The 15,843-nt window shown below is 51.2% G+C and overlaps 1 protein-coding gene and 1 long non-coding RNA gene across 3 annotated transcripts in view; one reads left to right on the forward strand and one right to left on the reverse strand.

The window, feature by feature from the left end:
* Nucleotides 1-5,013, forward strand: part of Sult4a1 (sulfotransferase family 4A member 1) — a 21,631-nt gene extending 16,618 nt beyond the window's left edge. Inside the window, exons 7-8 of the mRNA XM_048802977.1 lie at nt 744-882; nt 3,595-5,013. Of these exons, the coding sequence (XP_048658934.1) occupies nt 744-882; nt 3,595-3,707 (252 nt within the window). The 3' untranslated portion in view covers nt 3,708-5,013. The remainder of the gene's footprint in view (nt 1-743; nt 883-3,594) is intronic.
* Nucleotides 5,014-10,579: 5,566 nt separating this feature from the next.
* The window catches only part of LOC125616806, a 7,245-nt gene continuing 1,981 nt past the window's right edge, over nt 10,580-15,843 (reverse strand). The window contains exons 1-2 of one of the 2 annotated variants that reach the window (XR_007347560.1): nt 11,446-12,915; nt 10,580-11,330 (exon numbers count right to left, since the gene is read on the reverse strand). This is a non-coding gene — a long non-coding RNA (uncharacterized LOC125616806). Of the gene's footprint in view, nt 11,331-11,445; nt 12,916-15,843 lie in introns of those variants that run through there. The other variant, XR_007347561.1, reaches the window with a different exon arrangement.

The raw sequence follows: 15,843 nt of genomic DNA on the forward strand, positions 1-15,843 counted from the left end.
CAGACACTGGAGTCCCCACTTTTCCTTTTACATACAGCGCGGGTGGCAGGGCAGGGAGCCCACCCGGCCCTGTGAGGCCGCTGGGTGGGTGCCAGTGCTGCGGGACTGCAGAGGCGTGAGTGCCCCTGCGACATTTAGGGACTTTTCCCTTCCAGGCTGGGCAAAGTCCTGCCAGAGGCCCCGTCTGCTCATCTGCTCTGAGCCTTTGAGAGAGGACGCTGCCTCCAGCGCCCCACAGTCTCCGCCAGGAGCCCATGCTCAGGGTTCTGACTTGCCGTGAGAGGAGGGCAGGGCGAGAGGAGGGCAGGGCGCATGTCAGCAGTGTCCCCGTGTGTGGGGTGGGGCGGGGCGGGGCAGCAGGTCCTGCCTCCTGCTAGTGCCTTCCTCTGGGGAGGCTGGCGGGGGTGCCTACGGGGCCTCTGGTCCTTCTTGGGGTCAGTCTGGGGGCAGGCAGAAGGGACTCGCTCCTTCTTGCAGCTAGCTGAAGGTCACACGTGTTTGGTGCTCAGCAATCTGAAGGACTCCCTTTTGCTTCCCAGGTCCCCGCGGGCATGGGTTTGAGTCACCCCTGCCAGGGGAGAGTGGGGTGCCCGGGCGGCTTCCTGATCTCGTTTCCTTCCAGAGGAGGTGGACCTGGGCACTGAGTGAGGACACAGCGGACAGTCCTGAGTGTTACTGGACCGGGGCCACCTGCAGCGGAAGGTGCTGCCCTGATGGCTGCTGTGCTCTGCCCTGTCTTCCAGGACCTGGTGACCATGGTGGAGCAGCTGGCCAGATTCCTGGGTGTGTCCTGTGACAAGGCCCAGCTGGAGTCCCTGAGCGAGCACTGCCACCAGCTGGTGGACCAGTGCTGCAACGCGGAGGCCCTGCCTGTGGGCCGGGGTATGTGTCCCGCCTCCCTGCTCAGGGTCCCCCCTCCCCTCTGTTGCTGCCCTCGGGCTCTGGACCATTCAACAGTGCTTTGCTGGCCTGTGCCATCTGCTTTGCCAGGGCAAGATGTTCACCTGCCAGCCAGTGCCCACTGGTGGCGTGGTGCCTGAGCAGTCAGTGCCGAGCCCACCATTGCTTGGGACCCTTGAGCCGTGTTGCTTGTGGGAGGGCGGCTGCTGGGGTGTTGAGGCCAGATGCTTGCAGACAGGGAGCCTTCCAGAGGGCTGGCATCCAGGGCCCTGCAGAGCAGCCCCCAGGATGGCTTCGGTGCCAGGAAAGGACAAATGTAAGACTGTGGCCGGGCCCCGCAGCCTCCGCCTGGCTGGGAGAGCCCCAAGTCATGCAGAAGCAATTCCCGAGGGAGGAGGCCCTGCCTTCCTTCCTTCACCCGGGGGACACTGTCCCAGTGTCTTTGGGGTACAGGTGACACAGGTGAGGAGTGACCTAGCCCTGGGGTGAGCAGTGTGATAGGTGTGTGCCCTTGCAGCAGGAGATGGGGAAGGTAGTTCAGGCAGGAGGCCCCCCAAGGCTGCCTGCGTTGCCCCCCCATCCTTAGGGCCATGGGCATCCGACTCTGCTCGGCAGTAGGGAGTTTGGGCATTAAAATCCCCAGGATGAATCCCGGGGTGGTGGCCATGGCCACCCAAGCCCCTTACTGGTAAGTATGACTCTCATCCATGTGGGGATGTAGACCTGAAGCTGGTAGCAGTGTGAACTGGAACTTGCAGGGGACGAGAAGGTTCGAGGGGGACACGGAGCCTCAGGTGGTGTGGGAGGTGCCTGTGGGGAAGATGAGAGCTGGCTGGGTCCCAGCATGGCTGTCTCTGGAGAGAGACCTGGCTCAGCCCTCCAGCGCCCAAAGCTCCCTGTCCTTTGTCTAAAAGGGGCCAACACCACCAGGGGAGGCCAGAGAGCCAAGCACAAAAGGCCTCCCCAGGAAGGCTGTGGCTCCAGTAGGAGGCAGGGGACGCAGGTCGTGGGCTGTGTGGTGCCGGGTGTGCCCCCGCCCTGCAGGAAGAAGCCAACCAAACCAAAATGCACCCTGATGTATTCCTGGCTGCATCTTCACGAGTATCTATTATTTGAACTTTGTTTGCTGTTTTCAGTTTTGCATTTGCTGTTTTGTTCTGGCCCTTTGTGTATGTGTGTGTGTGGTGAGCGTGTGGGGACGCCGTGCCCTGGGCTCCTTCTGACTGTGTGCTTGGTCATCGTCTGCCTTGGTTTCGCTTTATTTCAGTTCTGTGGTTTTGTTTCCTTTTAGCACATTGCCTCTTTGCTCAGAAGATCTCCTTGAGCTGGTGAGAGCGCAGGGCTCGGGTAGCCAGCCGCATTGCTTAAATTTGATTCATATCACAGCATAAATTGTCTTGATTCCAAATCCTAAACCAGGTGGGTGATCCTTCAACCAGCGCTCAGCTGCCTCGGCTGAGAAAATAGTCACGGAAAAATGTAACTGTAGAGTGGTTGGTCTAGAAGCTTCTAATTTTGTCCTTTTGGTGCCATTAGAGGGGAGCACGAACAATTTCTTTTATTTTTTTCCTCTCCAATGCTGATAGTTTTTCATTCCCAAAGAGAACACTGCCGTGCGGGGCTTTTGCTCAACACCTGCAAGGCTGCATCTTCCCACCTGAGGTCCTGCCAGGGCAAGGGCACTGCCCATGGCAGAGCTCACAGCAGAGCTTTGCTGGAGACGTCAGGGGCGGAGAGCCGAAGGGTCTGACGGAGCCGGCCAGTCCTTCGGTGTGACTCAGCCAGGGCCCTGTTCCCACAGGTGGCAGCTCCGAATCCCCACTCGGCACTTCAGAGCCCCCATAACTGTTTGGACCTGACCAGCCTGTTGTCTTTAGCAGACTTTCACCAAGCCTTCATCTGCTAGTGCCCAGCGCCTGCCCACTGCCTGTCCAACCCCAGCCTTGCCCAGCTGCCCGGCAGAGGTCTGGCTCCCGCCACCAGGTGGAGCGATACTTAGACTTGAGCTGAGGACCTCTCGCATCCCGTCTAATCTCAGAAGCCACTCTGCCCATGAGTGTGTCATTCACTCTGAGTCCCCAGGGCTCTTGAGTGTGCTTCCTCAAACCTCCTGGGCCCGCCAGGAGGGCTTGCTCCTTGCCAAGATATTTCCTGCCTTTTGAATGATTTTTTTCTTCTTTTTCAAATTTTCTAGAGGCAAGTGCTGTCTTGGTGGAGCTGTTGAGCTCTGAGGAGTCACGGTGTCCTGAGGACCCCAACTCCACATGACGCCACAGCGCATGCACCCCACAGGTGGCATTGCTCTCTGGGTGTTTACTAAGCCCCCCTCTGTGCCGCGTGCTGCTACAGGTGCTGGGGAGTCAGCCAGGAACAAGAGGTAGCGTCCCTCCTGGCGGGCCTCAGGTCCGTGCGGCTCTCCAGCACAGTACGTGGCAGCAGCTGGCTGGGCCCACTTCACTCCCAGACCCAGAGGAATTTGGTTCCATTTATGTCCTTGCCAATCACAGCAGTTCAAAAACACAGGGGACCCAGCTGGGCTGTAGCTCAGATGGCCCATCCTGCCCCCACAGGCCAAGTTTAGAGGGGTCCAGGAATAGATCTGGAGCCTTCCAGATCCATTTCCAAGGCTTCCTTTGGTCTGCTAGCTGGTCCAGCAGCAGGTGGGTACACACGCTCTGCTCTGCTCTGTTGCAGGGCGGGTCGGGCTGTGGAAGGACATCTTCACCGTCTCCATGAACGAGAAGTTCGATCTTGTGTATAAACAGAAGATGGGGAAGTGCAACCTCACCTTTGACTTTTATTTATAGTAACAGAAACAGCAAACTTGCATGCCCTCAGTACCCAGACGCTCTGCTAGCTAAAAGTCCGTATGCATTCATTTATTCCTTGCTGGACACACTCTGGAAGCAGCGTGTAAACAACGGGAAGAACCCAGCGGAGAACCCGGAGAAGGGTGCGGATGCCCACCAGGCGGCGTCTCGCCCTCAGCATTTGCAGTCTCTGCTGTGTACAAACCTCATGGAGTGCAGTCCTGGTGGCTGTGCCACTTTAAGTGTGGCGCCTGCACCATGGGTGGCCAAGTGCCGCCTGTACCACCCTGTGCCACTTCCTGTGTTTTATAGAGCTTTTCACCGGAAGTCTGAATAAATGTTGGTAAACCAAATAGAAGTTCACTTTTGGGGGGAAGCAAGAGTGAGCCACTCCCAAACGGCAGGAAGATCTCAGGGTCGCCTCTAGTCTGGTCGCCTAAGCCACAGCCATTCCGTTCCGCTCTTGCCTGGCCTGCAGTGGTGAGGGTGTGTGGTGGGGGGACCTGCCTGGTTTGGGTGGAGGTGGGTCCTTTGACCCTCTCTGACACCAGGCAGATCCTGTTCTCAGGCCAGAGCAGAGGATTCCATGGAAGTTTCTGTGGGGAAACGTGGCTACGAGGTCAGCAGCGCTCGAAAGCAGTGAGTGGAGGGTCTGCCAGAGAGACCTCGATGCTCTGGAGTCACGTTTGAACTGTAGTCTAACCTTTTGTCCCTGGGGCAATGGCACACCTGTGCTGGCAGTCCGTTTCCCAAAACCCCTGTCTTGCATTCAGCTTGTTCCAGCTGTATGTGAGGCGGAGGGCCGAGGGTCCTGAGCTGGCCTGCAAGTTGAGCTCCCTCACCAGAGGGGTTGGCGAGCCGCCCTTGTCTGTCACCCCACACCTTGGGGTATCTGAGGGAGCAAAGGTGATGTGTCATTGTCCCACCACCTCCTGAATCTTCTGGCCCACATTCAGCTGGAGGTGATGGAGATGTGAGGTGGGCTGCTGCCAGCTGCAGGTGGCATGCAGCCTGCTACTACAGGGGGCTGCGTGGTCTCTGACTCCCACTGGGGTCACTGCTGGGGAAGGGGCTCTGCAGCGGAGGCTGTCTGAAGCAGGTGCAGCGGGAGGCTGGGGGTTCTGTTCCTGCTGGGGCACCTGGCGCTACGCGGAGGTGGCGGCACCTTTTCTGTGCGTCCAGGACAGGCTGCTTTCTGTGAAATTTCATTTCTATTTTTCTATTTTTTGCACTGGGTGGTGTCACCGAGCGCCACCTGGTGTTGCTGTGCTTGCTGCATCTTGAATAAAGACACTTGCCCTGCCTTCTGTCGTGCGTGTGCTGGGGGTGGAGGACGGTCCCTGTGGGTCCTCAGCACTGTGGGACAACAGGAGGGTGAGCCACATAAATGTCCCATTCCCTGAGGTTGATGATAGAGGGAAACCGGCCACCTTGAGACCAGAATCAGGCTGTTTAACTCACGGTTTCCAACGTTTGGCTCCCTGTGTTTTGGCGTATTTTTATGTATTCACAGAGTACAACCCCGTGTGTGTATATAATTAGGATCCCTTTCACCTTTTATAAAGAGGTGGCTGGAGGGAGGAGGGGTTTCCATGCACCTGTGGGGCCGGCCTCCGCCTCTGCAGCCTGCCGGACAGCACTGTGTCCTGGGGTTTGCCAGGGACAGCTAAGCAGTCAGGGTTGCACTGCCCCCCATGAATTCCAAGGCCTCTCCAGGGTCCTTATCGAAGGGAAGGTGACATTGTTTTTCTTGAGAAAGCGAAAGCTTCCTGGAGAATCCTGTTTACTGTCAGGTGAGTGACTTCCTCCAGGCCACAGGTGAAACCCTCTCTTGTGTCTGGTTGGTTCACTGCGTGTCCCTCCTGCGTTGCTCTGCTGTCTGCCCTGCTGTCTGCCCTGGGGCATGCACCCACCTGAAACACCGCAGGGAGCTCGTGGAGTCCAAAGGCAGTGCGTGGGGGGCTCGCTCCACCCCACACCTGCTCTGCTGATGTCCCCTCATTTCAGGGCGTCTTTTATCCACTAGATACTTGAGCACCTGCTCTGTCTTGGGCCCTGTGCAGAGCAGCAGCAGAGCAGTGAGACAGCCCAGCCTCCAGGCACGTGTGTCCCAGTGGGGAGAGAAGTCAGTCAGACCTGAGGCAAGGTCAGGGTCCAGAGTGCCAGCAGAGAGCTGGGGAGCAGGCTGTGGAGGAGTGGGAGGCCCCTGCTCAGGGAGCCACTGAGGAGAGCCTGGGTGGCGGCAGTGTGCCCGCTGGCCCCAGGCACTCCTATGGCAGGAGCTCGCTTTGGAAGGGGTTTTGCACTAAAAAGGAAGTCGTGGGTGGTTTGTTTCATAGGAGAGGACACCTGCTTTGCATCTTCCAAGGCTTCCCTGGCTGCCCTGTGAGTCACCTGCGGGGCCGCCCATACTGTGGCGCAGGCAGGCTCAGCATGAAGACATCTCCAGAGTCCCTCCCCACCTGGAAGTCTGGTCTTGGCATTCACGGGTCCTGGGTGTCATCTGCAGTTCCTACCTTGCTGCCTCCGAGCTGTGATGAGGGACATCAGCTGGGCCATGAGGAACCGCGAGGACACAGGTAGAAGCAGGTGTGAGGGTGTCGTGGGCGGCTGGAGGAGTTAGTGTGCTGAGCACAGCTGGAGTCCAGCAGGGCCTGCTGGGAGGAGCCTGGACAGGCAGAGGGCGAGGGTGCCCAGGTGGCTGCTGTGAAAACAGGCCACTAGGAGCTCGTGTCCGTCAGTGGTTGCCCTTTATTTCACATGCCAGGAAGGTGCTGGGATGTGTCTGGGTGGACGTAGGTGTATGTGTACTTGTGAGTTGGTGCTGCAGCCCTGGGCAGAGCGTGTGACCACAGCCTCCCCAGGCTAGGGCCCTGCTCCGACACTAGGTGTTTGGAGCTTATCCTGTTTTCCCTCCTGGCCCCGTTATTGACCTGAGTGGGGACCAGCATGGGCTCCAGGGCATCCCACCGGACGCTCCTCTGACCCAGCATCATCATGTGCAGGAAGGCAGTCACCTTTGTCCCGTTCACTTTCAGAATGGTCATGACACCACCGTGGCCCTTAAACAATGCACAAACCCCTACCCCAGCTGCTCTGCGCCAGCTCCGCCTGGTGGCCAGGGTGCTGTTGCCAGCTCATGGCCTCAGTTCTGTGGTTGAGGAGTGCACAGTGGTGGTCACAGCACTGCAGAGGGACGCCAATCAGCTACAGGCCCTACTGTGTGCTGGCCCCCCCTTCCTGGGCTGGGGATGGAGCTGGTGTTGGAGGAGTCTTGGTGCCTGGGCTCTGTGGCGCCAGCCCTGTTCTCTGGAGTTCTCCCTCCCCACTCGGAACCTTTGAGCTCCTCGGTGCACAGCATGCACTGCAGTACAGGGATGGCACCTTGGTCAGGGTCCAGCCTTGCCCAGCAAGGAATGGCCTCTGATATCCCCAGCAGCCGGATGCACGGTCCCTGGTAAGCTTGCTGCCTCCAGACTCTGCGAAGTCTCTAGTGACCTTGCAGGCACTGTCCCTGCCAGCTGTGTCTCTGCACCTTGGGATGTTCACTTCCTCACGCTGGGCCCCCAGCCCTGCTGCCTCCGCCCGGGGCGAGTCCCTCTCCTTCCCTGGACTGCGGTTCCTCATGCTCCCTACTGTCCTCTCTTTGTGCCCACCTCGGTGTCCTGTGGCCGTGTCCCTCAAAGAACAGCCGTGCTCTGAGAGCAGCAAAGGTTCTGTCTTCCTAGGTCAGAGGTGGGCACCTGGTCAGTGACTAGTGAGTGAAAGGCTACTTCAACTGCCAGCGCCGCTCTTTCCTTTCAGGAAGCTGCCCACCTTGTACCTTCCGACCACTGCAGCTGGCTGGCTGGTGGAGGCTGCATCTTCTGAGCCGTCACCTGATGACCCCATGCCCTGGCCCCAGTTCTGAGTGTCTGTTCCTTTACTGTTCATGCCATGGACCCTGCTTGTTCCTGAGGTGCAGCCTGGAAGTCGCTGGCTGTATGGATCCAGGCTGGATTGCAGGGTGGCTGTTCCTGGTGCTCCCTTTCCCACCTCTCCTCTGCCTCTTCCCTTAAGCTGAGGCACGTGGTGCCTATGAAGCTGCCGGTGTCCCTCCTTGGTCACGCCTGTCTCCTTTCTTCATCTCTTGGCATTTACTGAACACCTACTCTGTGAGGCCTGGTGCTGGGGACCCACCATTCTATTCCATGGGCTCTGCTCTGTGTCATCACCCACATCAGTATGGAAAAGGGCCTGGTGGGGAGCAGAGGTGGCTCTGAAGTCTAGGTGCTGGAACTGGGCAAGGCGCCTGCCCTCCCAGCCTGGGCCTCAGTTTGTTCACTGAGGGACTGTCCCCACCAGGAATGGTGGAGAGTGACCTCTGCAGAGACTGGGAGCAGACAACCTCAGGGCTGCAGAAAGGCTGCTTATGTGAGAAACCCAGTGGGAGCTGGGTCTAAAAACAGGGCAGGAAGCGGAGGGTGCGTGCAGGGGCATGGACAGAAATGCAGCAGGCCATGCCAGGGCAGGCAGCCTCGCCCAGTCCCCACTGCAGTTCCAGGTCCAGCTCTGTCCACGTCTACGAATTCAAGCAGGGTCCTTTCATCCCAAGGTGAAGAGGTCTCAGCCCAGAGCCTTGGGAGACTCCTTTGTGTGGTCAGATTGCCTACCGACCAGCTCCACAGAGGAGCTAATGAAGCCAGTGACTTTGTAGCTGAGGAGGGACGGGCCAGCAAAAGAATCAGTCGCAGAAGCACCTGCCACACAGATTGGCCTGCAGTTCCCATCTCCAAGGCGTGCTAAGCTCTTGCCAAATCTGTACATCAAATGACAATTTGATTCGCACGCTTGGATTCCTGCGTGCTGGTTGGCATGGAGCGTCTGAGCTGCACTCCTTAAATCTGTCTCCTGCCACGAGGATAGGAGCCTGTGCTTATTAAAAGCAGTTTGGTTTTTTTTAAACCAAAGAATGCTAAGTGTGTCTGAAAAATAAAAACCAACCAGAAAATGCATTGTATCTTTTTTGAAGTTGTCATCTTTACATATATGCATGGTGTCGGGCACCAGCTGGGAACAGGAGTCTGAGAATATTGTGAGCAAGGCCATCTCTGCAGAAGGACCACTCCCTCCGTGTCACCAGGGACTTGACTCGTCTGTACGTCCTCAGAAGACTTCAGTGAATGGCCCAATCGCCAGGCTCAGCCTCGCCTTTGTACTTTGTAGTACATTCTGTTTCCGGGTGTTGGGGGGAGTATCTTTCAGATGCCATTGGCAGCTCAGAGTCCATCTCTGTGCTCTTGTGCCCACCATGCCCCACCTGGGCTACTGTTCCCTGACTTAACCCAGCTTCCACTGATTCAGCTTTGAGCTGGGTACAAAGTGTGGGGGCTGCAAGCTCCACTGTTGGTCAATACTGCACCTCCCATCACATAACCGGGACCCAGTGACCGACTGCAGAAGCATCAGAGGAGGGCCATGAGCATGCCTTTCACTTTCCCTGGGGTCAAGACGTTGGCACAGAGGCCTTGGTCAGTGGAGTCTTGGCAGGACATTCCTGCTGCCTGCTGGATCCAGCTCAGTGGGGTCATATTGGTAGCACTCGGATGCCAGTGTCCCTGACCCTGAAAGCACTTCATCTGGTACTTGCCCTTTGGCCCCGCCCACACCAAGGCCCTGACTCTTGTGTCGGCCTCCCTGACTTTGGTGGCTCCTACACTGTCTTGGAGTCCCCTGCTGCTGCTTTTTGTTGCTTGGCATTTATTCCAGGGCCTCAAGAATGCTAAGCACGTGCTCTGCTCGGAGCAGATCCCTGGCCTCTGCATTCCCAGTGCTGTAGGTCCACGTCCCCATCTTGTGTTCACCTTAAAGTTCACACTGAGGCTGCATTTTTACCTAAGACCTTAGGCAGTCACCAAATGTGGTAGACTGGCCGATTTCCAGTGGTTAGCGACCACCTCTGCCCTGGGTCCTACCACACTTGGGACCCTCCAGAGGAGGGAGAGGCTGAGGCTTCCTTCCCCAGAGAGGGTGACTGCATGCCCATGCCCATCGTGAGATGAGGCGCAGCAGCTCGCCTTTCTCTGTGTAGCGTGCCAGGACTTGGATCCTGGGATTCTGAGAGTCCCCAGTCACGGGATATTGCTTTACATTTGTTAGCTGTCTTCCTTTCCAGGGTAGATGTTTTCAGCCCCAGTAGACCATAAGCAGGGGCAGCACCTCCTTTGTCACTCTCCCCACTCTGTGCTTAGTGCAGCACCCTGCTCCTGTCAGGTAATCAATAGACGCTTGTTACCTAACTAAAGGCAAATTAAATGCTAAACAGCACTAATTGCAAGCTGTTGCAAGATCCTGGCTCTCGGCAAAGAGAATTACTTGTGATTGCCAGGGGTTTGCTTGTGGCCCAGGTGTACGAAACATGAAATTGTTCTTTTCTAACTGCTTCTCTGTTCAGAGGGAGGGCCATTCTTCTAAGATGGCTGCAAGACAATGTTGTTGAGAGGGCAGGACTCATTGAAACTCAAAATTTCTGTATTCTACACTGTGGAATCTTGTTCAGGAGCAAGATAAGTGGATTTTTTATTCCATTTCCATGAAAGGAGACAACTAGCAGCTATAAGGGAAATCAAGAGCTTAATAGTATATTAGTGCATTAAGGGGTGGAAGTTTCTACGGGACTGTGCTGAGCCGGTGTCGAGTCTCTCTGAACGTGGGATCCTAGAATAGACACTGAAATGGCCCGTTTACAAATGGTGATCAATTACTTATAGTGACAAATGAACAGTGCAGTTTTGTTTCTGGCTGGCTGGAAGCGAGCAGCTGCCTCTGTCAAGGTACACATCCGAGGGAGGAAGCATCTATTTTAGTAAAGAAAAAATAACAACAATAGCTTTTCCAAGACAGCTACTTATACCTCATTTATTTTTATTTAATCTCTCTTCCCCTGAGGATAGCTAGGCAGCTCTTATGAGGCAGCAGAAGGAACGGCAGTCAGAACTCCCACAGGCGCTCTGGGCAGCGTGCACCTGGCCAGTGCTTGCTCTTCTGTCCCTTTTTATTAACAGATGTGGGGGAGGCTGGTCCCTCAGGTCTCAGGTCAGTCAGTCCCTGCTGCTCACACACACAGGCATAACCTCTGTTTGGAGCATCAGCAGTGATGACTGATAGTCACATGCTTCACCTTATTGCCCCATCTCCAGGTGCACAGAACTGTGGTGAAAACCCACTTAGGACTCAGCCCCGCGGGGTGAACAGAGGGTCACTGCCATGCACTTCTCCAAGACCCCAGCTTTGTCTCCATCCATGAGGGAATGGGCCGTCTGCTGGCAATCCTAAGTGTAGATATATTTTCTCCTGTTCCTCACGGTTGCTTTTCAAGATCATCAAAGGTCTTGGGCAGCAGATCTATGCAGTGGGTAGGAGGAGTGGAGATTGTGTTCAGGAAGCAAGTGACTCACTTGGCTCATTTAAGTGATGCAGATGGGTATCCTGGAGAGGACAGGAAGCACCCCCAAGATCCAGGGTTCCCTGGGAAAGCAGACCCACTGCAGGGCACCCAAGGCACTGCGAAAGCTGTTCCTTCAAAGCAACAATCCCTGAAGACTATCCCTTGCAGCCACTGTCACATTACAGAACTCTGGGCTGTTTGAACAAAGATCAAACCTACTTTAATAGAGATTATGGTTTCATCAGGATACAAGTAAGATGGATTTAGGATCTTGTAAAAAAAAAAAAAACAAACAAAAAAAAAACTAACTCTTCTCATGGAAGTGAGAAATTCCCAGGAGCAAGGAAATCCTTCAGAGTGAAGACGCTCTTCAAACACACAAAAGCATCCGTGGTAACCCTTGTGACAGCCTTGTCTAGTCAGTCCTTTGAATACAGTCATCTGCCTTTTCACTCTGGGGTTGCATCTTAAGACCCCCAGTGATGCTGGAAACTGAGGATTGGACTGAACCCTATATGTGCCTATAGTTTTCTTTTTTTCCCTAACATATGTACCCATGGGAAAAGTTCAATTTAAAAAATACACACAGTAAAGAAATTAATGACAATCACTAATAATAAAACAGAATAATTATAAAAGTTATGTAAGTATGCTCTCAGTCTCAGAGTATCTTTCATTTTTTAATGATACTGGGAATTGAACCCAGGGTCTTGCACACGCTAGGGAAGCACTCTAGCCCTGAGCTGCACCTCAACCTTTTATAAAAATATTGAGACAGGGTCATGCTTAGCTGCCCAGGCTGGCCTTGAACTTGGGATCCTCCTGCCTTAGCCTTGGAGTAGCTAGGATTACAGGGGTGCACCTGGCTCAGAACACCTTATTGTACTGTCCTCATCCTTGTTCTTACTATGCCTGTGATGAAGTGAATGACGTAGGTGCTGTGATGTAGTGTTAGGCTACTATGTGAAGGTTAGCTGGACACAAGCACTGAGAGACTGTTAATCTGATAACCGAGACCGGTATGTAGTTGGCTAACGGGTGGATGGTATATACAGTGTGGACACCCTGGACAAGATGATTCACATCCTGGACAGGGTGGGGCAGGATGGCACATGATTTCATGACCCTACCCAGAATAGGGTGCAGTTTAAAATTCATGAATTGTTTATTTCTGATATTTTCCATGTAATATTTTGGGACCATGGTTGACCCTAATGTAACTGAAATCAGAGAAAGCAGGGAGGACTACTGTACATGGATTCAAAGAAATAAGGAAGGATTTCGAGTTTCCTGATTGGTAGCTACACTGGCCCAGATGTACACTGCTCTGCTTCCCTGCTGATTTCAGGTCAGTTCAAAAGACACTAAGTCCCTACTAAAATATTGTTTGCTCACATAGCCAGATTACCAGTTTTCATCTAAAATTCTCTCAGAAGAATACTGCTAAAACTAGAATCCTTTCAAAGACTCCCACATAAAGGCCTGTTCTCATACTTACTTTATTCTGAACAACAAATAACCCTCACTTTTTTTGTTTGTGTATTTATTTTAACTATCTGGATATGAATTGGAGTACACCTTGCGGAGGAGACGGAAGAAGGACAGAGGGGGAGGAAGGGACTGATTTAACACAGACTGAGTGAATTCCTAGTGCCATGTCATTATTTTTTTTTCTGATGTTGGATATATTAGATGTTATTTTAAATAGCTCTTCTAAAGTGAACTTTAAAAAACAATATAGTGGGGCTGGGGTTGTGGCTCAGTGGTAGAGCGCTCGCCTAGCACGTGCAAGGCCCTCGGTATGATCCTCAGCACCATAAAAAAAATAAATAAAATCAAGGTATTGCATCTAACTATAACTAAAAAATAAAATTTAAAAAAAGCTAAAAAAATACAGTGGAGATAACCCTTGAGATTATAAATAGCCACAGGATTTTTTTTTTTTTAAACACAACTGTTCCAACGTTATGTGAATAGTCCTTATAACTGACAGTCACAGAAGAGGAGAATATGAGACAGAAGCAACATTTGAAGAGATAATGGTCAAGAATTTTCTAAAACTGATGAAAGACATGAGGCCACATATTCAAACCCAAGCAAAATAAAGACAAAACCACACATAGGCCCACCTTTAAAACTCCAGAGAAAAGAAAGACACATTCCTTCCGAAGACAGAAGACTTGGCAAACTCAAGGACGAAAGCCAGCTATAACTAAACAGCATCATTAAAATGCTGAATGAGAATAACTGCCAACCTAGAGTCTATATTCAGCAAAAACATCTTTTAACAAGGACAGTGAATAAATGCATTTTCATATGAATAAAAACTGAATTGATTCCTTGGCAGCAGATTCACAACTAAACAACTTTTATTGTGTCCTCTCTCTGGAAAAGAACGAACAGGAACAACAACAGAAAGAAGAGATGGAGAATTTCAACAGCTGTACAAACCTGACCTAACTTGAAAACCTAACAACTTGACAACTCCAAAATGCACACTATTTTCAAGTGCACGTAAAGTAGTTCCTAGAACTGATCATATGGTGAACCATAAATGAGTCTCAACAAATTTCAGCAGATAAAATCTTAAAGTTCTCTGACCACAATGGACATGAGCTAAAAAATTGACAACAAAAATATGGCCGGAAAATCCCCCAAATGTGTATAAATTAAGACAGTTCTATACAGCCATAGGCCAAAAAGATGGAAATTAAAACGAGGTTTTTAACTGAATGCTCCAAATCAGTCTATGACAATGCAGCCACAACAGTGCGTGGGGTAGGGGGTCCTTTATAGCTTTGAACACCTGACCTAGAAAAGAAAAAAGGCTGAAAGTCAGTGATTTCAATATTCATATCATAATGGCAGGAAGAGAAGAGCAGATTATGCCCAAAAGAAATAAGGAAGTAAAAAAGAGCAAAAAATCAATGAGAGGAAAATGAGTAGGAGATCTATTTGAAAATCTACAGACAAACCATTAACAGGAAGGAAGGAAGCGATGTCACTGCAGATCCAGGGTGACTGACAGTCCTGGTTTTGGCACTAAAGACTATGTACTAGGAAACTCTTCATTTCCTGGCAAACAGAACAGTTGGTCACCCAGATCCACCAGACCTGGTGCTAAGAGGGTGTTGAAAACAGTGTTAGGCCAACATGCTTGACAACTGAGATGAAGTGGACAGATTCTCTGGAAAGCACAAGTTATCCAGGGAGACACAAGGAGACACAAACAGAACTTGAATCAATTTTTCGGCACTTCATACAAAGAAGACCCCAGGACCAAATGCCTCTGCCAGTCAAAATTTCTAAACATTTAAAGAAAACAAATTAACACAAGTATTACAAAAACTGAGAGAACAAAAAAAAAAAAAAAGAAAAAAAAGAAAGAAAGAAAGCACTCCTCAGTGTGCCCTGTGCGGTGAGGATAACCTCAGTGCTAAAACTTGATAAGGACGTTACAAAAAGGGAAAATGCTGGTCAGTCTCTCCCATGAGAAAACCTAGGACTTAAACCTTTTCTGTAAAGGGACCTGAGAATAAAATTTTTGTCCTTGTAGGTCATTCGATCTCTGTGACAACTCAGCTCTGCCACTGTGATGCAGAAGCAGCTATAGGCACAACATGAATGTGTGAGCATGGCTGAGCATCTAACAAGACTTTGGGACCAATAAACGGACAAGTGGCCAAAACAATATTAGCTAATTTAATCCAGTGGTATATAAAATAGTTATTCTAGGAATTCAAAGTCATCTGAATGATAAAAAATTATCACATTAACAGAATGAAGAAGAAAAAACATTGGGTCATTTCAGCAAATGTAGAAAAATCGGTAAAATTCAAACAGTTTTTACAATTTTTTTTTTTTTTTTTGGTACTAGGGATCAAACCCAAAGGCACTTTACCACTGAGCCACATCCAAGCACTATTTTTTTTTTTTTTTTTGAGACAGGGTCTCTGTGTTGCTGAGGCTGGCCCTAAACTTGCAATACTCCTGCCTCAGGGTCCCAAATAACTGATATTACAGGCGTGCACCACCATGCCCAGTTATAAATAAAAATTCTAAGTAAACTAAGACTGGAAGGGAACTTTCTGAATTTGATGAGAGATATCTATAAAAACATCAAACAAAAACTCCCATACCCCAAAGGAAACAACATATCATGTGGTGAAATATTTGAAGCAGCTGAGGAGAGAATGGGGTCTGCCCTATCACCTCTCACACTGTGCTGGAGATCTAGTGCAACGAGGCTTTTTAAAAATATAAGGATTATAAAAAAAATAAATAAAAGTTATTATTTGCAGATGACAAGACTGGGTAAGTCTGAAAGTACAAAGCTTATTAATTAAAATTAATGAATTTATCAATCATGGGATATAAAATCAGCATACAAAATCAATCACATATCTATATTATATGCTAGCAATGCCTAATTGGATTAGGAATTTTAAAAAATCAATACACTTCATGAACATAAAAACTAGGAGAGGGAGCCAGGTGCAGTGGCACACACCTGTGATCCCAGTAGCTCGAGAAACTGAGGCAAGAGGATGGTGAGTTCAAAGCTAGCCTCAGCAGCTTATTAAGGCCTTATGCAACTCAGTGAGACCCTGTCTCTAATACTTAAAAACAGGCTGTGGATGTGGCTCAGTGATTAAGCACCCCTGGGTTCAATCCCTGGGACCAAAAAAAAAAAAAAAAAAAAAAAAA

Source organism: Marmota marmota, unplaced genomic scaffold (assembly GCF_001458135.2).
Source record: "Marmota marmota marmota unplaced genomic scaffold, marMar, whole genome shotgun sequence".
Classification (NCBI taxonomy): Eukaryota; Metazoa; Chordata; class Mammalia; order Rodentia; family Sciuridae; genus Marmota; species Marmota marmota.